Source organism: Haemaphysalis longicornis, unplaced genomic scaffold (genome assembly GCF_048455015.1).
Source record: "Haemaphysalis longicornis isolate Haplotype H1 unplaced genomic scaffold, Haemaphysalis longicornis Haplotype H1 scaffold_1, whole genome shotgun sequence".
NCBI classification, from domain to species: domain Eukaryota; kingdom Metazoa; phylum Arthropoda; class Arachnida; order Ixodida; family Ixodidae; genus Haemaphysalis; species Haemaphysalis longicornis.
In genome coordinates this window covers 372,556,058-372,582,478 of record NW_027526203.1, presented here as the reverse complement: position 1 = coordinate 372,582,478, position 26,421 = coordinate 372,556,058, and the positions used below count along the sequence as shown (strand labels likewise).

The following is a 26,421-nucleotide window of genomic DNA, read 5'->3' as shown; positions in this document are numbered from 1 at the left end:
TCAACAGCATAGTGTAAACGAAGTCTGTATACTGTAAGGCAGTCCTCGTGTTCAGCTTCACCGCAATGCACCCGACTGGCGAATCCGTGCCGCCAACAAAGCAAGGTTGGGGAATGACCGCAACGAGCGCACAATTTGCCCCCAAAATGTGATCTGCGCTGTATCACTGCTCAAAGCGGAATATCAGGCTTGCATCGTGTTATGCCAGAGCGCGCAGCGCACTTTTGAATCAAATCGTGTGCTCGAACACGTCGAATGGTCGCTTTAGTGTATTGTGGGGAAGATGATCCAAGGGAGTGTCTCTGAGTGTAGGACTGTTTTTGACAACGTGACAATTTTTTACATGAACGAGCGTAGCTCCCCCTCTATTACCAGGCATGCGCTGTCCCCCCAGTAATGTAAGGCGTAAGGGCAGTCACACTGACTGAACCACGGTCGCCGTACTCTGGACACGCCTGTTTAAAACATCGCATTCACTGCAGCAGGGATGCCTTGAGTCTCTGTCAAGTGAGCAATTGACTTAACCGCAGTAGGTGTCATTCTAGATAATACAGAGACAGTGGCTGTTATGCAACCTTTATTTTTTCTTGCTAGAAGAAGCCTTAAGGTGAACTGTAAAGCAAATGAGGGACGTCTGTAATTGTCGGCACTCCTTGCACGCAGCGCCAACCGTGTCTCCGATGACAGCGTCCTCCAAATGGCTAATACAACTTAGCTTGTATTTGTACTAATGCGGATTACCACACTAGCCTTATTCATAGTGTTTTTTTAAAAGCACTTGGCGCTTTTGCTCTATCCCATGACCCTAAGCTTTCACGAAACGATTCTGTTTTATTGATTCCGCAACTACGAAGCGCCTACGGTTTTCCTTTTACTTTCACCTTTCAGGTGCCCACGCCTACCAGCTGCGTTTGTGAACGTTAAAACAGAACAGTTGCGTCGCAGGCGCAAGGTGCTTCGCGCTGCTCAAACCATTATTTTCGCTGTTTTTTTTTTTCATTCTTCGCGGGATATTGTCCCTGCGGAGTGTTTAGCAGCCACCCCACTGTTTAGTTGTGAAAGACGAGACAACCTGCACACTATTTCGCTGTTGCGCTGAAGTTTAGCCCAGCTTACTCCAGCGAGATAACTACAATTAACGCTACAAAACGGCGCTGCAGATGCGCGAGCCCGGCAAGGTGCCGGAGAGGTTCGGCAGCTTAGCGTACCAGTTAGCGTAGCATCGAAACGACGAGCCGACTGACAACTGCCCCTCCCTTCCCGTTATTAACGTTGAAGGAACGCTCGTTTAGCCGGGAATGCCACCGCGACTGGTGCGAGCCTCGGTCGGCGCACGATGCGAAAGAATGCCCGTAATGGGCCAGGAAAACCGCCAGGCCGTCATAACGAACTGCTGGGCTAGGTCGCTACGTAATGGACTACGGGACAGTATCCGCTGCGGACCATAGAATCCATTAGACCGCGTAATGAAGCGCTGTATAAAGTGCCACATTGCCCAAAGAGCCACTAGGTTTGCCCCTTAATGAGGCACTGGCCAATCGCCTAATGGTTCATTAAGCAATCCGTTCGCCCAGCAATGCAGGCTGCACGTTGCTCTGATAAATCAATGAGCGGCCGATTTGGGGGCCTGATAGCAGATCACCAAACTGACCTGATGGTTTGCCAATAGGCCGCATCCATTCTTTTCCGCGCCGGGCCGGCACCAATCCACACCTATCGGGAAAGTCACCCCGTGGTGCAGAATTCGACTTCAGTTAAATTGTAGCGTATGAGAAACAACCCCTCCTCCCTCGAACCGGATATCACTCTGCACGTGACCACATGAATAAGCTACAAAAAGCCACGAAAGGAGACATTCATGGACAACTTTACACATTTTATATTTAAATGCGAAAGCATAAATGGCTCATTGGGCAGAAACGCCGCCGTCTGGCGTCGGCATCTGTAGCAGCGAAACAGTCCCTAAAATCACCGATGAGGTAAAGAATATAGAAGTAAGGAATACAGTTAAGTAATACAGTTGAGCAAAAAATAATTAAAATTTAGGACTGGATGGAAATCAAACCCATGCTCCGAATACGAGTCCAGCACGCATCACCTACGCCACTTCGACTTAATGACCAAGCTGACTAAGGGCGTAACTAGCAAAGGAATTGCGGCCGTCTACTTCGAAAACGTCGAAAAGCGGCACACGACGTACAATGACTTCGATTTTGCTTGTAATTTCCTTAGGCTCAACGTTAAGGTCATCACGGTTTATTCTGAACCTCTTGCTCTGTTGCAGATTGTTTGACGTGGGTGGACAGCGGTCGGAACGGAAGAAGTGGATCCACTGCTTTGAAGACGTCACTGCCATAATCTTTTGTGTAGCCATGAGCGAATATGACCAAGTTCTTCACGAAGACGAGACCACCGTAAGCAGCTTGCCGCCCATCGTATCCTCTCTCAGTGCCAGTGTTCTCACGTCAATATTGAATACAAGACAGTGTACTTTCACTCGAATCACATGGTTCCATTTCGTCTTGATCCCCACTCCGACTGCACCACACGAGCGTTTTCAATAGCAGGTGGCCATGCACGCTTCAGACAATCTCTGTGCGTGCATAACGTGCGGATGCCATTAAGGTTCCATCCCTATGTGCGGTTGCTGAGCGAAGTAACCGGTACCGCCTACCTGAGAGCATATCTGCGCCACGTGGCGGATGCCGCGGAATCTGTATGCGCGAGAATGCACTGTAAGGCAGTCCCGTGGTTCAGCTTCACCGGACTGCCCTCGAGTGACCAATTTATGTAGCGAACAAAGCATATTAGGTAATGACAGCAATGCGGATACCATTTAACCCAAAAATGCGACCTGCGCTGTGGCACTGCGCAGTGCAGAACATCACGCTTGCATTGCGGGATGCCACAGTGAAATCGTATGCTTGGCATCGTCATTCGCCCAAATTTCATTGTTAGCTGCATGGGTTGGTCAAGCGAGTGCTTTGCGGTGGAGCTGAACCACGGGATTGCCTTAGAGTGTAGCGGTGCCATCCAGTCCTGGAGCCTGCTTGTCAGCTGAGGGAGTAACGAAAAAAGCTATTTATTTATTTATTTATTTATTTATTTATTTATTTATTTATTTATTTATTTATTTATTTATTTATTTATTTATACATTCATACATACATACATACATACATACATACATACATACATACATACATACATACATACATACATACATACATACATACATACATACATACATACATACAGTGTGTTGCGATGGTAATGGGAACACTTTAAAAAATTTTCCTGAGCGAACCGCCACTCTGTTCGCGCTCAAACTTCACACGAAGGTCGCGCTTTGTGGTCTATTTTGTTTGACACCAGGAACAACGACGGTGCTTACCTGTTTACCCTAAAAATAAATAAAAACGATTTTTGCCTATGGGAAAATGGCGGTGATTTGGACGTGCGAGCCCGAATACCGGGTTTTCTGATCGTCTGTTAGCTCATTTCTAGGTGCATTTTCTGATCGTCTGCTGCACCATTTGGCCCCGTACGTGAATCCCAAACATGCGTTTCACTCTGCAGGTGGTTCCGTCGTTCCAACATCAACTTGCGCTGGCTCGCACATCCAAATCAGCCGCCATTTTCCAATAGGCGAAAATCGTTTTTATTTATTTTCAGAATACACAGGTAAGTACCATCGCTGCTCCCGGTATCAAACAAAATAGACCACAAATTGCGAATTCGTGGCAAGTTTGAGCGCGAACAGAGCGGCGGTTTGCTCAGGAAAATTTTTTAATGTGTTCCAATTATCGTCGCAACACCCTGTACATACATACATACATACATACATACATACATACATGCATGCATGCATGCATGTATACACACATACATACATACGTACATACATACATACATACATGCATGCATGCATGCATGCATGCATGCATGCATACATACATACATACATACATACATACATACATACATACATACATACATACATACATACATACATACATACATACATACATACATACATACATACATACATACATACATACATACATACATACATACATACATACATACATACATACATACATACATACATACATACATACATACATACATACTTCGCAAACGTGTTACATTAGGTGTGGGCATTTGTACAGGGCTTCTTCGATGTGCATTCTGAACAGAATGGGACTGGAGTGGTGCACGACGTGGAGCGGAAAGTCATTGCGATCCTCGGCTGCCTGAACAAAAAAGGACGAAGAGATGCAGTTGTACGGACATGCGCAGGATAAACTGTGTTATCGTGGCTAGTGCGGGAGGATATGTGATGCGCTGGCATGACAACATATGCGTCGGGTAATGAGTGAAAGAATGTAGGAAAACGGACTAGTCTAGCGACATTGCGTCGCAATTCAAGGTTGGGAAGATGGGATTCGTTCTTAACTTCGTTCTTGAACACTTTTGTGACGCCAGTAATCTGAATATATAAACCTAGCTGCTTTGTTATGGACGGATTCTCACGTTTTGGATAGATTAGAGTGATGTGGGTCCGAGACGGTGCAAGCGTATTGTTTCGGACGAACTAATGTTATATATGATAAGAGTTTAACAGGAGGGGGAGGGAGTCGTAGGTTTCTTCTAAGGTATCCAAGAACTTTGTTTGCTTCGTTAGAAATCTTTGTTATGTGGGACGACCAAGTAAGATCTGGTGTTATTTATAGGAATTCACCACCTAAATATTTATAGGAATTCACGGGGGATATTTTGGACCAAAAAAAGGTATGTAGGAGGCGGATGGGATTTCCTGCGGTGGAAAGAAACAGCGGATGTTTTTTCTAATGTTCAGAGCCATGAGCCAATTTTTCCACCAGGTTTCAATAGTTATTAGATCATTTTGGAGCATCTGGGAGTCATTAGGGCGGTTAATAAAACGATAAATTTCTCAGTCGCAGCTAATAAACGGATTTTGGACGATATATTGGTAGGCAGGTCGTTAACATGCATTAAAAATAGAAGGGGGCCGAGAACCGTACCCTGAGGTACACCTGAGAGGACAGGACGCCTGGATGACGACGCCTAATTGGAGTAAACGAACTGTTCCCGGTTTGACAACAAATTTCTTATCGATTGTAGAACACTGAGGGTCAACATTTAAGCGCAAAAGTTTGAAAACAAAAATGCGTTTATGGGAAACGTTTATCGAAATCTTTTTTAAAATCTAGGAAAGGCGCATCTATCGGAATATTGTTATCGATACTTGAGCTGATGTCGTTAATAACCAGCGCTAGTTGTGTGTCACAGGAGAGGCCTTTCTGAAATCCGTGCTGATTGGGACGGAAAAAATGTTCAGAGATGAGGAATTTGACTGCTTGAGAATAGATTATGTGTTCCATTATTTTACAGCACACGCATGGCATTAATAGACTATGAGAGAGCGTTTGACTCAGTACAAACCGCAGCCGGGCTAAAAGTATTAAAGGACCAGGGAATAGAAGAGACCTACATAAGAATTCTAGATGACACATATAAGCAATGTACAGGCACGAAAACACTTCACAAGTAAAGCGATCAATTCCCCATCCAAAAGGGAGTAAGACTGGGAGACGCTATCTCTCCAAAACTGTTGACAGCATATCTGGAGGGGGTATTCAGAAAGCTTGACTAGAAGAACACAAGATTTAGAATAAACGGAGAATACTTGAGTCATTTAAGGTTTGCAAACGACATGAGTGAGAGTGCAGAACACCTGCCAAAATGATAGAGGAACTACAATAAAAAAGCATGGCCGTGGGACTAAAAATAAATCTGAATAAATCTAATGTAATTAGCAATTAGCATGTTGTAACCACCCTCTACACTTTAGGAAACGTAGTGCTACAAGACGTACAAGAATATGACTACCTCGGGCAGATGGTTAGCGCTGACCCTAACCAAGACAGAGAAATCTGGCGCAGAATAGGCATGGACTGGGGGGCACTCGGCAAGCGCTCCCAAATAACGAAAAGCAAACTGCCTCTGTCACTTAAAAGAAAATCTACAACCAGCGCATACCGCCTGTGATGGCATACGGAGCTGAAACTTGAGGCCTTACTAAGCAATTGGAAAGCAAACGTAGGTAGGCTCAACAGGTTATGGAGCGAATAATGTTAGGAGTAACATTCAGGGACTGGAAAAGAGATACCTGTATCAGAGAACAAACTAGAGTAGAAAGTTCAAATCAAGAAAATAATAGACTTGGGCAGACCATGCAGTGGGATGAACCGACAACCGGTGGACAAGGCCAATAACACGACGGAGGGATGAAATTCGGAAATTCGGCGGCCAACAGTGGACTCGAGCGGCGCAGGACAGGAGTTGTTGGAAGTCAATAGGAGAGGCCTTCGCCCTGCGGTGGGGTGATATTTGACGGTAGTTTGCAGGTTAGGATGACGGACATTTCTTGGGTATTGGGATGACCTTACCAACTTTCCAGTCCCGTGGCACCACTCCAGATGACAGCGATTGCTGGAAGATGTGCGAAAATATGGCAGAGGAGAAATGTTCGGTGCTGTTTAAAACGTTAGATTTAATGCTGTCAATGCCAGCTGATAACGTCACTTTTAAGGAATCAATTACTTGGATGATACCATTTGGTTTGAAGACGACATTAAGCATAGCAGAGAAATCATGGGGGGGTACATTTGGAAATCATTAAGCATAGCAGGGCAATCATGGGGGGGTACATTTGGAAATACATCGGGCACACTTGGAAATACATCGTCAGGGTAATCGGTAAACACTGAAGAAAACATAGAGTTTAGTGTATCAGCGACCTTGAACTCCGGGATTGGGACATTTTGTTGATGCATTAACGAAACGGGTTTAGCATGAGTTGGGTTTATGGTGTTGCATAAATTTTCCGGATTTTTGCGTTGCATGCCTGCTATTGTGGACGAGGAAAACGTCCGCTTATCGTCCGATATCATGACTCGTAAATTTTTTCAGTCTCGTGATATTTTTCCCACTGGTGCTTGGAGTTTGATTGTTTGGCTGGGCGGAATTGTCTTTTCTTTGTGTTGTTAAACCGGTTTAGAGTATTAGAGTCAAGTGAAAATGAAACGCAAATTAATTAGAGGACACTTTTACTGTGATGTCCAAATTTGTGTTTTGAAGTCCGGGAGTCGCGCGGAGCAGAGCAAGCAAGCGAATTACGGAGAACCACACCAATATCATGTCAATAAAGAGGAAGACATTCTAGTACACAAGTGTTGGTCACTGCAGCGTAGAGTAATATTCCTTCCATGCGTTTCAGAAAGAAATAACAAGTTAGTTAGAAGAAGATATTCACGAAACTATTTATTCGGCATACAATCCCAGAGAGACAAAAAAGTTTGTTGGCACATAGCGTTAACAAACACTGTCGGGTACTGCACATATTGAGGCTACAGCGGAATTGTTTGCTTGACTAACCTGTAGGAGGCGTTTCTTTCGCCGCCTTTATAACCAATTCGAACGCGCGCTCTTTGAAACCCGTTTATCGCAGCAGTACTCAGGACTTCGGCTGCGCTGTTGTGAGTCTCCGGTGATGATTTCTTTATTACCGACATGGTCGCTCCCTGCATGGTCGCTTCCTTGCGTTCCTGCTTTGTTTTCCTGAATATGTAACGGTGCTTCGTTCGTCCAACCCGACCGCCAGAGGTTACTTTCGTTGACACCGTTGCCGCCATGCTCCCGTGGCGGGGCAGTTCCGAAGTTCCTGCGTCATTGGCAATTATTACGGCATGATTCGTCGCGCTGCTGATCGTTTCAGAGTTCTGGCATAGGGCCCGTCCAGTCGGTGTAAATCATGATTTGTCGTCCCCATCTGTGCCACAACCAGCATTATAGTGGGTACACCGGCTACGAGGCTGTTTCTACGGCCCTTAGCGCAAGTGTTTTCCGTGTCCCGTGATACCACCCCAGCCGTTCGTGTGTAGCTCGTAACACTTGACGTTTAGTCCGTGCTGGAACACTATATAAGAAAATATGCGGCAATATCCCTGCGTCTTCGCCGCCAGTTGTGATTGTTGATGCCGGAACCGGCTGAACGTCAGGTCGCTAGCCATTCTCGTTGCCACTGTGTCTGTTTTCTTTGTGCGTGACTAGAGTTTAGATGCATCTCGCCAGCTGCTGTCCCTTCACGGTGAGCTCAGGTCGGTCGCTGTTCATCTATTCGGACTCATCTGCGCGACTTGAAGGACGGCTTTTTATTTTATTTTATATTTACTTTTTTATTTCCTCTTCCGTACCCCCAAGGTGGATTTTAGTGTACCTTGACAGATGTCTTGGCGTTCTGAGTAGTTGTTGAGGGCGCATCTAACTGTTTTCGTGTTTATTTTTCGTGCCGTAGCATTTGCTATAGGCTTCGTTTGGGATGTCAGGACAGCGGACACGGTAGTACTAGCAGTTAGCGCTCACTGCACCAAAATTGCTGCCGACGCAACGAATCAGTTCTCGAGTCAACATCCTGCTCCACTCCAGCTGTAAGATGCTCGTACCCGCGCTACTGGCGTTGTGGAAGGCTATCCCCGGCAGGCGCATCCAACTTGCGTCAGGCTGCCCAATATTTTAGCCGCACATAAACAGCTTCAGCTTGTCGCGATATTCTGGGGAGTTCTGCCGCTGCTTCTTTGCTGGCTTTCCAACTTCCTGACGGTCATCTACAACGACTCATCACTTTATCGTGCATGACCGTATTCCTCTAATCAAACGAGTGTGTAAAAAAGTTAGAGAAGGGCAATGTAATAGCCTTAAAAAGCTCAGTTGAAGACCCCCCCCCCCTCCGGTGTGCAGTCCGCATCCACCCGATTCACTCTGTCAGTAGAAGCCCTTAAAAAAGGAAAAAATGACGCTGGCGGAGCGAAACCCCGCCATTAACATATTCGATGTGTTCACTACCTTCACCCGGGGGGGGAAGGAAAGATTCATTCGATTTTTAGGGGGAAAGCTCTACTACACTAATCTTTCAAGGTCATTCATCGCGTCGCAATGACCTTTTGCCACCAACACGGAAGCATGCGTCTTCCTTTTTACGCAACCTGCGCCTTTGTTATCTCTTCGCTTGCTCGCAGCTTCGCCGCTGCGGCACTATGTGACTAGGGAAGGGCGAAATGGCTGCTTCGGGTGTACCTTATCATCCACCGGTGGCTGGGCCGTTTGTGTGTGCGGTTCATAGAGTTTCATACTAATATACATTAGAGGGGAATCTGGCGTCACTGTCTAGGGGAGCCCGCGCTTCAGCGAGCGTTCCTTCATGTACCGGGCAGGCACGTTCCACTTGTCCTTGGCATGGCTCATGAACAGGCTGAAAAGTTGGCTCTGGCGGCGAAAAACCGACACTATTGCTGTAGAAGGTTCATCAAAATTGCTTTGTTATTGTAAAATTGAACCTACAAATAGATTAATTTGTCAGTGATTATGTAGAAGCTTCATGCACAATGAACAAGAAAAAATGTTTCCCTTTTTGGTTGATTTTGGCTTCGAGACATAAAAAAAGCCATATGGCTAGCTAAGCCAACTAGGCGAGGAACGTCGCTAGCGGCAATAGCGCCACCCACGGCGGCCCGCGACTGCAGCGACAGATTTCCCTCTAGTATGTATTAGTATGAAACTCTATGGTGCCGTTCAGCGCAAGCGAACCACGTGGCTAGGGGATGGTTAAATGGCTGATATATGAAAGCACTGGACTGACAGAGTTTGTAGGAAGGAAGACTAGTGAACGCACGATGCACGCACACTAAAGTACTACTTCGCCAGTTGCTTTGCGGGTGCTTGGTTCCTCAGTACCGCCATTGATGGCACGCCGGCTGGGCAGTCTGCACGCGCCCATCAGCGCAAGCGAAAAGATGAATCCAATCATCCAGTAAATATCTGGATGTCAGGCTGCGAAATCTCAAGCGAAGGCAAACTTTCACCACACACTATACGCATAGTATTTTCTTTCGTTCGCGGTAGCTAGATTTAAAAGTGTTAAACTTGACACATTTTTTTCTTCAGAGCAACGTCAATTAAGTGTGGAAATAATTTCTACCTGTAGCTTATCACTCTTGACAGACATTGCAAAAATGAAAGTAGTTTGAATAAGCTAGCTTGCTAACTAATAGCAGACTGTTCCTGTAACAGCGCTGTGTCCTGTATTTGGTGTAACTGTACCTTAGTCGTCGTTGTTGTCGCGAATTTGAGAAGCCGAATGAATCTGTTAGAAGTAATGAAGCAATGAAATCACACCGTATTTTGTCAGCAAGTCCTCGGCCACTTGCAAAACCAGCCGAACTTTGGGTGCCATTGGCAACCGCACACGGAAACGTGCAAGACGCAGTGTTGAAATCTTCTAACGAGGCGCTGCACCGCGAATGATCATGAGTCCTCACAGCATACGACGAAGAAATGTCGCTGTGTGTTGCGAAATGTGTTGCTTTCAAATGGAAGCCTCACATTCGGGATCTTATTGAACGTGATTAGACCAACGCATGACATTTATTTTACGCTGTTTAAATTAGAGTACACTCCCGTTGAAGCGAAATTGAAAAGACCATGGAAATTAGCCTGTATTACCAGAAATTCATCTAAAGTGGGCGTTTCTTGCACTGCGCATGTCACAGGAGATCAAAAGTGATGTTCGTCTTAACCATGAAATTCACCATTACCGATTTCGTCTTAACGAGAGTCTACTGCATATGATTTTTCGTGAGTAAGCCGCTGTATTTTTAGCTGTGTAGAGTGGTTTTATTACGTTTCTTGCACGTCATGTCGTTTCAAGGGATCCGTATCGAAAATAACACTCTAATAATGCTGTCCTTATGACACCGTTGACGTCTTTCTTCGATAAGAATCATATTTTAGGTAAACCACCCGAAACCTACATGGTCTAATGGTGGCGGTTCCAAACCACGGCTGTGCTGCGGACCATTTACTTCGGGTCTGACAATAGGGGTGGGATCGCCACGTAGGAAATGTGATGGTGACCTTGTGGACGGCTGGCGTGTTCAAAATATCTCGCGCCTCGAATTTCACCGCTCGGAGACTTCTTTTCCCCAATTCTTGTGTGATTGACTTTTTTTCACAGCTGAGACGACGGGCAAAACAGTCAACTTTTTAAACGCGTGCTGCACAAAAGAGGACGGAAGACTTCGCAAGTTGTGGCAAAATCCCCTCCTTAAACAGGAATAAAAAGATTCTGGGAAGGAAATTCCCATTGTGATGATAGCTTTGTGCACCACTCAAAAATTTTACGCGGCTCCCCATTTTATAACTGCTGGTGGAGGTTGCCGTAGCAAGTTGTTACTCCTCATTGTTTTCCTCTTTTTAAAGAGTGACTTTGCAAGTACAACATGCGACGTCAACACTATCATTCAATGACTAAAGTAGAATACCTTACTTATTCAATACTTACGTGAATACTTCTAATGTAGAATACCGCTAGCTTCTGAATCATCTAAATAAACACCAGTGCGTAAGGTTTAGAGAAAATCGTGCTGTTTTTCGGACTATTTTCTCTGTGTTCTACTCCACATCTTCCATTCTTCACCACGGCATCTTCATTACATCCAGGTTCTGAGCGAGCGTTGACCTTGGATAAAAATGGCTTGGAACCTGTTATTTGCAATTGCCATCCTCGCGATTTTTCTTCGATCTGTTTTTAAGTTTCCCGTGTTTTTCTATCCATTTACAGAACCGCATGCAAGAATCCCTAAAGCTGTTTGACTCCATCTGCAACAATAAATGGTTCACCGACACATCTATAATCCTTTTTCTCAACAAAAAAGACCTCTTCGAGGAGAAAATCAAAAAGTCACCACTCACCATATGCTTTCCAGAGTACACAGGTAAGACTGGGTCATTCGGAACTGACTTGCGTCTTTGTGGTTGCAACATACGCACTTTTAGCAACGTATGCCACATGACCAGCTGTTTGCTTCAGGCGCATTTTTATAGAAGCAATCGCCGTGTAACACCTTCAGCTGAAGAAAAACACGATCGTGCAGCCTTAAGCACCCACCAAAATTTCTTTTTTTATTGCAATACCGTCGTTATTTATTGACAAATAACGGGGGCAACATTACCTAATTTTCTACACATATTACTTGGAATGGCTAAGCCCTGTCGAAAATAGTTTGCAATGCAAAACTGCAACCAGGGCATAGTAAATTTCCGCGTTGTAGCCAGACAGGGAACCGCCTGTTGCTCTTCCAACTCGGTTGCTTAATTTGCAATGCAGTAGCAGTAGTGACTCCGCGAAATATAACCTGCTTGATGGTGGCACGCAGTCACGCCGTCACCGCCGTGTGCTCCAGCTGGCTGTACTGGTATGGTTGCCGCTGACACGTCTTTGATCACTACCTTGAAAACCCAGTAACGGGTTTGCTTTGCCACAGTGAACCTGAATAACCGATCGTGGCGCTGCGCCCGAGGGAGCAAAGCAGGGTAATAATGATGCCCGACATTCGATTCGACTAAAAAAAATCCGCACTGTGATGTGACACAATGCAAAGCGCCATGCTTGCATTGCAAAATGTCACAGCGTAGACATTTTTGTTCGAGTCAAGTCGTCTGGTTAACGCCGCCATTCGCGTACATTGCGTGTTTAATAGTATAAATTGGTCAGTGAGCAGCACTGTAGTGAAGAATATGCATGAGTTGTTATCAAGAGGGTTGGTGAAATCGACGAAGACTGTGGAGGCCCTCTACGTTGAGGTATACCTTATGCACACTTCCCCGCCCCTACAGCGGGTGAACGAGAGTAGTCGCTCCGGGTACCTGCGGTGCGTGGGCACTTCATGCTAGCCGGCCATTCCGTGACTCGGGGAGTGATTTTGTGCTCTTGATTGCCTCATTGGACAACGCCCTTGGGATATATCACCCTGTGTGCAGTCTGAAACCCTCTCATAGGCATCCTTCGCCGCAATGAACCCGAATAGCCCTCGCTGCGCCATTTTCACGAATGACGAGACCCAGCGTACTGCGTTACTCAAGAAATCTCAAGGATGAGGGCGTGACGTTACTCAATGGGAGCATGGTGCTCCGCATCGCACGAAAAATGTATTTTAAAAATGGTACGCGTGCAAACGTCCGTTAACCAGGCCACTCCATTAGTGGCAGCAATTACTCATCCAGGCGCATTTCGGTGAGCCAGGGGGCGCTAAAGCATCTTTAGGTGGTAGTGTAGCAAGGGAACCCAACAGAGAACGATGCTCTACCTACCCTGTCATTTTTCGGAGCAACCTGTAAAAAAACCATCACCATCATCATCATCAACTGCGTACTCAGATCGGCGGCAAGACGAAGGCCTCTCCATTGACCTCCAGCCACTCCTGTCTTGCGCTGCTCGAGTCCACTGTTTTCCCCAGAATTTCCTTATTTCATCCCTCCATCGTGTTACTGGCCTCCCTCTCCTTCTAGAACCCTCTCTTGGTATCCACTCTGTTACCCTTTGTGTCCACTGGTCGTCGGTTCGTCTCACTACTTGGCCAGCTTAAGCCCGTTTCTTATTCTTTATTTCAACTATGATATCATCTACTCGAGTTGGTTCCCTCATCCAGGAAGCTCTTTTGCTGTCCCTAAGTGTTACTCCTATCATTATTCCTTCGATGGCCCGTTGAGCCGGCCTAAGTTGTTTAGTAAGGCACCACGTTTCAGCTCCGCATGTCATCACCGGCAGTATGCACTAGCTGTATACTTTTCTTTTGAGTGATAGAGGTAGCTTTCTTTTCATTATTTGGTAGCGTTTGCCGAGTGCTCCCCAGTCCATACCTATTCTGCGCCGGATTTCTCTCTCGTGGTTGGGGTAAGCACTAAACATCTGCCCGAGGTAGTTATATTCTTTTACTCCTTCTAGCGCTTCGTTTCCTAAGCTGAAGAGGGCGCTTTCGGCATGCTTATTCCTTATTACTTTAGATTTATTTATATTTATTTTTAGCCCCACGGCCCTGCTTTCCGTTTGCATACTTCGAACAGCGCTAACACGACGGGGACGAAGAAAGAAGGGCAAACGTAGCTCCTGTTGTTTCTCCTTCTTTCTTTGTCGCCGTCGTGTTAGCGCTGTTTGAAGTATTCAACCATACTAAGTCTAAAGAATTTTTCGCAGGGGTTCTGCAGTCTCACTCAGCAAAACTTTGTCGTCTGCAAACCTGAAATAGCTCAAGTATTCTCCATTTATCGTTAATCCTATGTTTTCCCAGTCAAGCTTTCTGAACACCCCTCTAGACATGCTGTGAACAGTTTTGGTGAGGTGCTATCGCCCTGTCTTACTCCATTTTGGATCCGGAATTTATCGCTTTTCTTTTGAAGTGTTATGCTCCCTGTACATCCCTTATATATGTCGTCTAGAAGTCGTATGTGAGTCTCTTCTATTCCCTGGTCTTTTAATGCTTCAAGCACGGCAGCGTTGTCTACAGATTCAAACGGTTTCTCGTTGTCTATAAATGCCATGTAAAGAGGTTTAGTGTATTCTGCGCAATTTTCTGTAACTTGATTAACGGCATGAACGTGATCCATGGTTGAGTATCCTTTCCTAAACCCAGTCTGCTCTCTGGATTGTTGGAAATAGGGAAAAGAAGACTATTGCAAAATTAAACGTCCACTAAAATTTGAAAACAACAATACCAACCTTTGGTCTGTTTTGCCATGACGCACCTCAGTGGGAACATCAGCGGCCAGCGGATTGGATTTGGCGATTAAGATACACAGCCTGCACAGTTAGACTAAAACTGTGTCCTATACTTTAGTATTACCTAATGAGGAGATTATGAACCAAATTGTATGCGTCGCCTTGGGGATCGTCGAATTTAGTCGCTTCGACGTAGTGATTTGGCGGCATTGTGGCGAAGCACACCCCTCCAGGGTCGTAAGGGCAGAAAGGTCAGAAACAAGCGGTATAGGGAGTTCATTGATATTACCTACTGAAACGACTCTAACAAATGTGCGCTGACTTTCTGCTTTATTGTTGCGGAATGGGATACCTATGTTTCGGAAACATTATATAATTCACGGCGAGGAAACTGACACTTTACATTCTTAAAATTATATTCTGCCTTTTACCAGGGACCGTTAGAAGTAACCTGGCAAATTTATTACTCTAGAATATCACGCTACTTTTTTTTTTTTTCTAAACGCTGTACAGGTTCGCCACCATTGTTTAACGGGGCAGTTGCTCTGGCAGATGAGAGAGAAGGCGAATAGCGGTGGGCCTAAAAAAAACCCCTTGATTAAATGTACATCGGGGCTAGTTGGGTGAGGCTCATTCCGGGAAGAAGCGCGAGAAACACAGGGGAAGAAACGCAAACAGCAGTGTTCCATTTTGTTACAGTGTTTTTCACGCTTTTCCTTAAAATACGCGAGTCACGAGTGAAGAAAATAGTAGAAATATCGTTTGTAAAAGTTGATACAACTCCGGTTCATTTCGTAAAGCACCACAATAATCGTGAATAGATGTAGGTGTGTCAGCCCAGAAAGGTTGTCGGGCTAACTTTGAACCTCATTTAAACATCAGCTCCAAAGTCAGTACCATTGGCTGATGCTGAGGTATAAACCTCTGGCTCCACCCAGTAAGCAGACTGTAGCCCCTGACCTCAGCCTAAGCTAATGTGATGAGGTTGTGTTCTATTTGAGGTGCTTAAATCGACCTCATGAGAACGGAGTTGACCATTTCTGCCCCCAAGTCGTTATTCAGGAACATATGGCCGTCTCAGCCTGCTTTAATGAAAGGCCAGTGGTTATGCAGCTGTTGCAAAATCCTCATGCGTTGTGCCCTCGTTACAGTACTTACCATGGGCAGATGCTGACCCAATGACGTCATAGAAAAATACGTCCTCTGTTTTAATCGGCGCACTGTGCACTCAAGTTGCACAGCGTAAGGTGGCAAACAGTGCGCATATGGTGCAGCCTGCTTCCATCTCGACCTTCGACGTTGAAAGCGGGGAGCAGATGACAGCTGCACGGTTGTGTTCACAGAGCGACCTGTTTGCTTACAAGCTGTGAAGTCAACACCTGCGCCTCGTCACAAATAGCCTGTCCTGTGGTTGCAAGGTTACGGGACGCTGTGGCGGGGCCACACGTCGGGCGGCTGCCCGCCCCGATGTGGCGAGGGAACGCGGTGTCGCTGACGCGCGCCTCCTCCTCCTTTGGCCTTGCGCAGGTGCCCAGGAGTACGGGGAGGCGGCCGCCTACATCCAGGCGCAGTTCGAAGCCAAGAACAAATCCACCACCAAGGAGATCTACTGCCACATGACCTGTGCCACGGACACGACCAACATCCAGTTTGTGTTCGACGCGGTCACGGATGTCATCATTGCCAACAACCTGCGCGGCTGCGGACTCTACTGAAGAGCGCCGGCTCAGCCGAGGTGCCTCACGCGAACTGGAGGCGACTCAGCCTGCTCACTCGACAGCAGCCGATTTCCCTTCCCTTGCATTTCGTGATACTCCTGCCGCCACATGGGCCGGCCGCCGCCGCGGACTAAGGACTCGTGAATGTGTTTCTCCCCCTTTTTGCGCGCTGGTCGGGAAGGTATGCAACCTTTTTGCTTTCTCCGCAAGGGGCCTCCTTCTTTTTCCACTGTTGCTGTTGGTGGTGATGACGACGATGATGACGACCATGTTGCCGAGGCTGTTCCATTCGCGGGCCGCCGCCCTCCTTTCCCGAGGAGACAACCCCGACTGCGTCTCGTGTTTCTCTGGGCGCGCGCCCGCAGCAGACAGGTACCAGGAAGAAGAGAGAGAGGAAAAAAACCACAAAAAAAGAAGCTCCTTGGGACATTTTGGTCCGCGTTATATGTACACATATATATCCATATAGTTGCGTATATTTATATATATGTACATATATAAGCGTATATGTATGTATATATAAACACATATGTACGTGTGGCAACGTCTCGGCACAAGACTGCTCGCCGCGGGACTCCTTTCGTCTCCGCCAAGATAGCCTAGTCGGGTAGACACCAGCGCTTCTCTGCCAGCCATCTCTGCGGCGGGAGGGCGACGACCCCCAAAAGTGGTGTGTATCATATACGGGGGGCGGCCTTTCGTTTTCTAAAAGCACGGCGTCCCGCCGCTGGGTGAACCCGCCTCGGGAGAGGTACGAACAAAAGGAAAAGGAACAGCGGCAACACGGAAAACTCCTCCCCTCCTACCTCGCGGGAACGAAGGGACGCGGGGCCGCGACGACTCGGAGAGAAGGGGGGGATGTCGCCTCTTTCGCAGTAGGTTACGCGGAGAAGGTGAGACTATAAATATATACATAATTCTATACTATAATAAGTGTACCGTGTGAGAGTGCAGGAAGCAAGCCTGTTTCAGTCCTGTTTTGAGAGTGCTTACTCAATAAAAAGTGACGCGTGTTCTTTGACGCCCTCCCCACCCAGCTCCCGTACCTAACGGCTATGAGGAGACCCGAAGGTGACATTCTGCTTTGCCCTTGGTACGCCTGCTGCTTTCCGCCCGCTCACGGGCACCCCTCTTTTCCCTTCAGTTGTCTCGGAGAGGACTCGGGTCCTTTCGTCCGCGTAGTCATTCAAAGTGGTTCAAGTTCAAAAAGCTAGCCCCGCACGAGAGCTGCCGACGCACGACTCGGCGGCGCTCGGAGTTTGCCCCCACACGTGCTCTGTACGCGCATCTCATTTCTCGTTGCAAGTTTGCTCCGCCGGGGTCTTGGCCGTTCTCCCGTACTCTTATGTTGCTCTACGACACCCGGAGAAGTGACGATTGCTCAGGTACTGTACTCAACATTAGCTGCCAGTGACGCGGTGGCTCCTGGACTTCCCAGAACCCGCCGGCTCACCAACCCGAGAGCAGTATTTCGGTGGCTGGGCTTCGCGGCCCAGTCTATGCTCGAGGTCCATCTTCCTCCGTAGAGTCAGTGACTAGTTTCGAGCTTTGGTCATGAGGGTACCCTCATCGCCTGCCTTGTTTCTCCTTACCTTTCGTTCTCGCCAGGTCTCGGAATGGGCGAGCGGAACTGCGGCGCCGTCTCCACCGCTCTGCCCGTGGCCCCCGCAGCGGGCGCGCCGCCAAGTTTCGCCGTGCCACCCTGGCCTGGGATTGAAACCGACAGCCGGAGCTTGTGGCGCGTGTGCCGGCTGGCAAGCACAGGATGTCCCGCTGTCGCACTCGTTCATTCCTTTTTTTCTTAGTCGCTATGCAAAGGGTACTCTGAGCGACTCCGGCGTCGTTCGTAACCGTTTGCAATTCGCTCTTCCAAATGTTCGCCGAAAGCCCTGCAAGGAGAATCGCCGCGGTATCCCCGCCAATTGACGGAGAAGCGGTGGCCAAAATGCTCGCGAACACAAGGCCATCGTGCAGGATGGCCTACAGGAAGCCCAAAAATTCATGACTGATTTCGGCCTCTACTGTTGCTGGATGAAGCATTTCCAATCGCTGTGCTTGTAGGGAGGTTTTACACAACTACCCATCGGCTGCCGAGTGGGCTCTCGGAGCTTAGCGCCCTTGTGCAGGCTGCGCGGAGGACGTGCGCGATGGAGCGACGCTTTGCGAAAACTGTCCGAGCCCAGCAGGCGAAACATCAGGGCGCCTGGGCGGGCCGTGTGAAACCGCCCCGGGCACACGCATCACTCTCTCTTCTGTTCTCTGGCAACTTCGGCACAACAGACACATTCCTCGTACCGTCGGGGTCATGCCGCGCCATTTGCATATTCAGGCGCTCACGCTTTACTCTCAACACGCCTCACATGTGGATGTCGACGGCTTCAATTGCATTGCTTTGTTTTCTTTGGGAATGTGACGGTCACAGTCCCTAGATCACCTCTGGTCCGTACGCTGCATATCTCGCTTCTGCCAGGCCACCTTCGCACTACGAGCTGTGGCAGGCGACGAAGCCGGAGCGCTTGGGCGCGTGGCCACCTTCCTCGAGCGGCCTGTTGACGACCAACAGCGGCCTCGTCAAACGTTTGTCCGCGGACTCTAAATCGCTCAGCTCTAACGTTTTGCTCTTGCGATGGTTTGAATACAGTATTTTCCCTGACCGCCGTCAGACCGCGCCAGCGATGGCCTTTTTGACGCTTCCACCAGCAGCAGCTCTCTTTTCGGGATAGCGCACCTAGCTTCGAACCTGGGCAGAGGGGCGAACACTGTATACCGTACGTCGTCCTCTCGCCAGCTGCTGGCGCCACTGTAACAGGGGTGCCACCGAGTGCAACTGCAATTGCCTGATCGAATGCGGCATTCGAAATGTAGATGTGTCATGGATGCTGACTCTCTGTGTAAGGATATCGCCTCAACCTTCAGCCAGATAACTTCGGAATGTGTGACAGCTGTATGTGTTTGTAACAAACGGAAGAGCGCTAGGCACACGTCGATATAAAGGCGTTCTTTAGTGGAAACACAATTGCGAGAAATATCTGAATGGCACGAGTACAAAAAATCTGAAATAGGACCTTCATTATAAACCGTGGAATGAATTGAATAAAAGCTAATCGTATGATGGTTCTCATTCACGCCGGTCCACATTGCGTGGTTTCACTGAGTAGCACGTTATGCATAAATCTAAAGTTAACCTACACCACGCTTTTGCTGCGTACGTTTTAAGTTCTGCTTCAATCAATTCTTCTTTAGACGATTAATCAGCACGTTTACTTATGAGACAGGGTGTTGCTCGTGGTAGGCAACATTATAGCACCTTCGATTCTATATGCGAGGCGACATTTAAATACCTTCGATTCATATAACCAACGAAATAGGATCCCCGAAAAGGTCGTGGAGCACTTGATATCGGATCATTGCCTGATGTTGAACCTCAAGAATTAAATGAAGCCCGGCAAATGGCACATAGGATCAGAAAATGGCGCTGGTGGCAGCGACCCAGCGAATCGCGGCTGTGGCCTTCACACGCATCCACGCAGAGAGTTTTATGCGCCGGGCGCGTGCGAGGTCCATGGAGCAGTTCATCTTGACACCACGAAAACCCCATTCGCTGGGTCGGCGTCGTGGACATTGTTTCCTTTTCCGCGAGCCCCTTCACGGTCGCAGGAAAAGCAGTCACAGTGGATACGTCACAAGAGGGTCGCTTCCACGGCGCCACGCTGGGGCAGCGCACCCCTCCTGTTGCCCGAGTAAACGTTGCTTTTAAGGCCGTAGCGTCTCCAAGTGCCTGTTCAGCGACAAGAAATGGTTTGTGACCAGAGACTATCCAGGGCTTGTGACTACACCCTTGGCGATGCACTTGGTTGTTTCAGTTGTTGGTTTTGTTGTTGTTGTTGTTAATTTCCGGTCGGACGAACGGACGGTTTTGTTGTTCCATTTGAGCCCTGGAGGCTCTTGGGACCAGGTGCCGGATTGCGGCGTGGTAAGGCTGCGTTCATTGTTGAGTTTCTTCGATGCCTTGTTTTTACTATTATTACGTGTTATGTTTCCGGGTGCGTGTGTTACAGCGCGTCACATTCTCTCCGACGCTTCTTTTCTCCTCATCTTTTCAGTCTTTCTCGTAAGTCAGACTATCGGGGGTACGACGAACTTTACTATACAAGGAGGTTTAGCCATATGGCGTGTCGTTTTCAATCTGTAATTTTTCTCTACGTCAGCGAGCCTTTTGAGTAAGCAGTTGAAATAAAGTACATTCAAGCAATTTCTTTTGCGGTGGCTGCAAACCAGAAAGAAAGTTTTCAGTTTCTCTTCCTTTTGTTGTGTATGCAGTATCTGCAATTTTATGCCAATGAATAAAATTCCTTCGTCGTGTGTTCCTTGTAATGTGCTGATTCTGGCCTTGAGGGCACGAACGAAGCGCGCTGCAGTCGTTCCTGGCCTCAGCGCAAACTATCAGCGTGTGCCTATATATGGGATGGTGCCTGTTACACGTTGGTTGCCTGTACACTGCAAAGAGTGGCGCGTGCTGGAGCCGCTCGTGGCTCCAGCACGCAGCACGCAATAACAGTGGGCCCCGACTAGCTTCGCTGGAGTAAGCACTACCAGCCGTACACTAGCCCCAGCGGAATACGAAACTCACGCACGTGTTTGAGCACTCACGCACGGTAGACAGACTACGTTTCGAGCAACAAGTTGAGGCTTTATTTCCTGGTAAATGCAGGGGACATACCAGACAACACTACGTAGCTCGCAGGGAGAAAGGCTCCTTTCGTTCGCTCTGGCAGCAGGGACCCAGACTCAGATATCTGTCGTCGCGGCCGCGCGAAGAACGGTCCCCCGACGACCGGCCCAGACCGAATCTCCGAGCAGAGTCCCGCGGGGCCAACTGGGTTCTCCTGTCATCGTAGCCTTGAGATTAGGGACTCCTGATACGACCAACAACGACAGAAACCCCAGCCGACACCCGGCGAATATGATCCGTGCTTCTCGAACAAGGCTCGGTGGAAAGGAAGGTTCCACCGGGAAAGAGGGTGCCGGTGGGAGAGCAATGAGGGTTCGTCCTCCGGCGTCCTCGCTCTCAAGTCACGTGCTGTCGTGGGTACGGCGTGCCAAGCACGGCCAGCGAGTAAGCTAGCATTTATGTGACCACGCCGCATTCCAAGATGACCGCCCCCATGACCGGCAAAGCCCAACCACTTGTGCAAACGAGGCATGGGGGCCAAGGGGGCTCCCACAATCGTAATCAGCGACGTTACTGTGGTGGAGCGCTCCAGTCTTTTGCTTGATTTTGTTTCTACCAGGGTATTGGATGCTCTTTCACGCTTGGGCTGCTCGACGCTCGGCACTCACTCACTCACTCACTCACTCACTCACTCACTCACTCACTCACTCACTCACTCACTCACTCACTCACTCACTCACTCACTCACTCACTCACTCACTCACTCACTCACTCACATTACAACAAGCAGCTGTTAAAGGGGCCATGAAGACAAAATGTAACTTCGGTTGATTAGAAATATTGTCTCGTTGCAGTAGCTCTCACACCACATCTAACGCAAACTTCATTCAAAAAAGCTACATAATGAGGAAAACAGATAATAGCCACGCGATTCACCAGCTACTTTCACGCACTGAAGTTATGACGCATTATGGCCCGCTTGTGCGATTGGCTGAGATTGACCAAATCAAACGCATATATATACAGGGGTTACAAGCCTGCAGAATGAACTATACACGCTTGAAATTTCATGCATATTCTTTTTATAGCAGTAAAAATGGTGGGGTTAATAAACTGGCCGCGTATCTGCTCGCTTCGCTGCAAATGTCGCCGAAAGACGACAGTTTTCTGCTGTATTTGCCACGCAAATGCCTCTTTTCTCTTATGGTCTGCCTTTCCGTTTCGATCTTCCCACGATAAGCACGGAGTAGAGGTTTTCTAGAGTCAATTCAATTTGCCCGCGTTCCACTGCTCGCGCCATCTACTGGAACCTTTTGTGATGGTTAAAGTTGGAACACTCTGAACGAACGCCACCATAAGGTCCCGGTTTGCGCTAGCTCTTTTTGTATGTTTGCGTCAGAATATTGTTTCCAACGAGTAGTTTTTATTTACTATCAAAGATATCAAGCACGCGCTTATTTTCAATTAAAAGAACACGGCCAGTACCGGTTGTGCATTGGTGTTTTGCCTCAGCTATGCCTAATGTTTTCTTTTAAATGCAGAGCATTTCTTTAACTCACATGTAGCGTCCGCCGTCCGTCCGCAACAGCTCAGCGCGCAGGTGCGCACTCTCCCCCACTCCTCCTCTCCCGCATCACGCTACCCTCCTCGCTCTCTACAACAGGTCCGCACCCCTCCCCCTACACTATATAAAAAAGTAATACTTATCGGCGCCTGGTTTCGATCCCACGACCCTGCGGGCGGAATGCAAGGTACATGGTGCTCTTCCCACTGCGCCACAAAGCCGACACAGAATCAAAGGCTACGAACGCGCCTTATATCCTTGACTCATTCAAACTACGTCAAGAAGCTGCTGATACAACGCATTCACTACCTGTGGGCGGAACGCGAGGTACATGGTGCTCTTCCCACTGCGCCACAAAACCGACACAGAATCAAAGGCTACGAACGCGCCTTATATCCTTGACTCATTCAAACTACGTCAAGAAGCTGCTGATACAACGCATTCACTACCACCAACTCCCCAAACACTAAACGTTAACGCAATACACCCACCCCCTATGCGACGCATTTACTCGAGTCCCCCTCGCGGGGAGATGGGCCCAATTTTTTTGTTGAATAATGTTGACAAGTATGAAGTATGTTGCCGGATTTATAGTTCGGAAGGGTGTTGGCTACATAAACTCCTCATTCAAGAATTCATTTAGTCTTTGGCCGGATGGCTGAATCTAGGTACGGACGGACAGACCGACATACAGATAGACGGACCATAATGTTCAGGTTTAATTAGCCGAAAACAGACTGCCGTCTTCAATAATAAAAGTTTCGAATGAACACCTATACACACACACGCACCGCATGCGAAACTACCCGTTGTCGGCGCCACGAAGCACTGCCGTCCTGCAGACATTTTTCGGGTGCGTTGCGCATGTCTCACACGACACGAGCAAACTGGCATGAGCGACACTGCCACTTACGTGACCCTGTTTGTCGAGTCACACTCTATGTTTCACGAAACGATAGTCATTAACCGTAAAAAGACACGGCGCGTACAAGTCCAGTCAGAAATAAACGGAGCATTGAAGCGGTGCCTGGCGGAGCTAATGCCTAAGGCCCTAAAACAGCCTTTTGGGGCCTTAGACAGTGGCATCGCTGCGCCACCTAGGAAGGCCGACGGTAACTAAGCGTATTTTCAATGCCTCGTGCGATTCTATTGCATGGAGTCATCCTACTAACTGTCCGTTTTAGGTATCTCCCTCTAATACATCTTTGCTAACGTCACGAAACATTCCATGTAGCCGGAGAATTGAAATTTTGGCTTTAATTGTTCAATATTACCGCAAATAAAGCATCGTTTGCTGTCTGACAAGGGCTGAATGGCCCCTATGAAACACCAAATCTTTTGCATAAACAAAGTTGTGAGCTGTCTTAATGGCCCCTTTAAGGGGATGTCTAAGAAAAGGGGCGACGTTGTGTAGTCGCTTTGCGTTCATCCGGTGCGACGCTCAGCCCACCGAAAGACTGCTACCACGTGAGTTTTAACACATGAGACAGACGTTCGCTTTACTTGATTTAGTAGTCTAGTATACTCCTTTTAATGTAGCACCTGCGTATAAGGTCAAAGAGAGCCAAGACTATGCACTTGTTTTAGTGGGAGGGGTGACATATTACTCTGTGAATTTTTTTGAAACGTAGGTACTGACCTTACATTACAGGATTTCTAAACAATTCCATTCTTTCTTGCGGCCTTTACTGCTACAGAAGCTAAATAATTTCCATCATGAGAAGCGCATTCAGAGTAATCACAGGGTGGATTCTCGAAGCTATTTGGATCAATACGTCTTGGAGTGTGCTGCTCAGCGGTAGCCTGTGATGTCACAAAAATGCTTCGCGTGTCCGGCCTAGGAATATTGCAATTCTTAGGGAGGGTATCTGTAGTCTTCGTTAGTTTCTTGAGGACCCTGGCCCATTCAGCTTCCCTGGTAAATGTGGAACGTGCTAACGTGACATTACTATGGGCTCAGCACGTCCATGCACACAAGAAAGAATGTTGTGTCCGGCTCACAAGACTGTTACTTTGTAAAGATGGTTTGCGATTGGCACGTGTCTTGTACGGAGTTCAGACCGCTGATCATGCAATTGTGACCAGACAAGGTGGAACCAATCACAAAATGTCCTTACTCGTGAAATATTTTGTGTGATGTCCTCTTATTTCTTAACAGAAGTCTCCGATGTTCCGAATTCGTGTATAATTTATTCATTCAAAACCAAATTCATCATGATACAAAATACAGAAAGTCGTTTCACAGTCCAGAGCCAGAGGAAAACATATTAGGCAAGACATGGTAAAACAAATAAACAAATAAGAAACCAGCTTTGGAAAAGCAAAAAGCTTAAATTAGCCAACTGTGTTGATTCGGTGAATCGCCATTGGGATTCTACCACTGCGGGTGAAATGAAAGAAGGTTTCTTTCAAAAGCAGGGAAAGTAAATCTGCACCCTAGTGGCTAGCATGTAACGAGTTCTAAAACACCTGGGTGGCGAATCGTGCTGTGTGTTTGGTGAATTTGGTGCGTACCGTTGGTGAACAGACAATAAAATTACAAATGAATATAGTTTAGTTTGCATTGATAAATGTTTACGTTACATATCTTCCATCGTATCATGGTTAGGGTAATCTATACGAGATCATTGCGGGGTTGTATCCTATCCAATTCGGAATAATTTCGACCGAGCATTGGCATGGATTTAGCTACAGGTTGGTGCAAAGAGACGTAAAGTGGATGGATGAAAACAAGGAGCACTTAACCCTATACAATGAGCAATGTGACATTCAGTGGCATATTCCTGACTTACTCTCAGCGGCGATGTCCAACTCGAGTCGTTCCCCCACGCTCCTATGTAATACACAAATCCACGCTTGCTGCATTGGTATACATGTGGCTCTCTCCTGCTCGTCTGGTGCTGTCGGTGTAGGGGAACGTGGCTGGAATGAGGAGGGCGAAGAGTCGAGGGAAGCCTCGGGCACTGTCAGTGCGTGCACAGCACTAAAGTGACCTTATGGAGTGTAGTTCACGCTCCGTTCTTTCTGTCGTTATGTTTCTCGCAATGCCATTTATACGTCGCTCGCTGTTGAGGACGCCGCTGCGCCTGAACAGGGCCAGCAGGCAGCATGGTGGATGCCGGCTCACTTGCGCGAAGCTTACCGGCCATTACTCAACTTGGACAGAAGGGGAAAATGGCGCCCCGCCGTGTGAATCCTTCAGGATTGCGCTTGCCAAGCTCGGGCGGATCGGAGGTTGGGGCGCGCTTGATCCATTGGGTTGTTCTCCTTGTCCGCGGGTCGCGCTTCTCGCTTTGCAGAGAGAGATTGGGTTAGGGTAGTTTAGGAGTAGAGGGACGGGTGGTTGGAGGGGAGGTGGAGGTTGAAGGATGTGAATTCAGTTCGTCAACGCAAATCTGAGGCACAGATGGAATCGCACTTTTAGCGCCGACCTTAACGCATCAGTAGCATTATCTCTCCAAGATGTTACCACCTTTTGATGCCAACGCGCCATTCTTCTCGTGTGGTAACAGTTCGTGACCACTACTCGCTTACTGGAGGTAAATTGGTTGCTATCTCCAGTGGTCAGGTAGGGGAAACGTCACCCATTATATATATTCACCACCACCGATACAATGTTGATGGCATTTATGTAGATAACGGCGTTAAAAGGATGAGGTCTGCTTCAATTTTTTGTGCCAGGGAAAATGTAAGTACAAAAGTGAATTAGGAAAAACAACTACATCAGACAAGTACAAGTACAAAACAAGTACAACCAATAGGAAAGAATCAAACTTAAGACTTTGCATACTACATATAAACTCACCGCGCACGTGATTTTCACACTATC

General features: G+C 47.6%; 1 protein-coding gene across 1 annotated transcript in view; it reads left to right on the top strand.

Annotated features, from left to right (window-relative positions):
• Positions 1–20,720, top strand: part of Galphao (G protein alpha o subunit) — a 130,052-nt gene extending 109,332 nt beyond the window's left edge. Inside the window, exons 6-8 of the mRNA XM_077686345.1 lie at positions 2,285–2,414; positions 11,705–11,858; positions 16,166–20,720. Coding sequence (XP_077542471.1) covers positions 2,285–2,414; positions 11,705–11,858; positions 16,166–16,353 — 472 coding nt within the window. The 3' untranslated portion in view covers positions 16,354–20,720. The remainder of the gene's footprint in view (positions 1–2,284; positions 2,415–11,704; positions 11,859–16,165) is intronic.
• Positions 20,721–26,421: the final 5,701 nt, after the last annotated feature.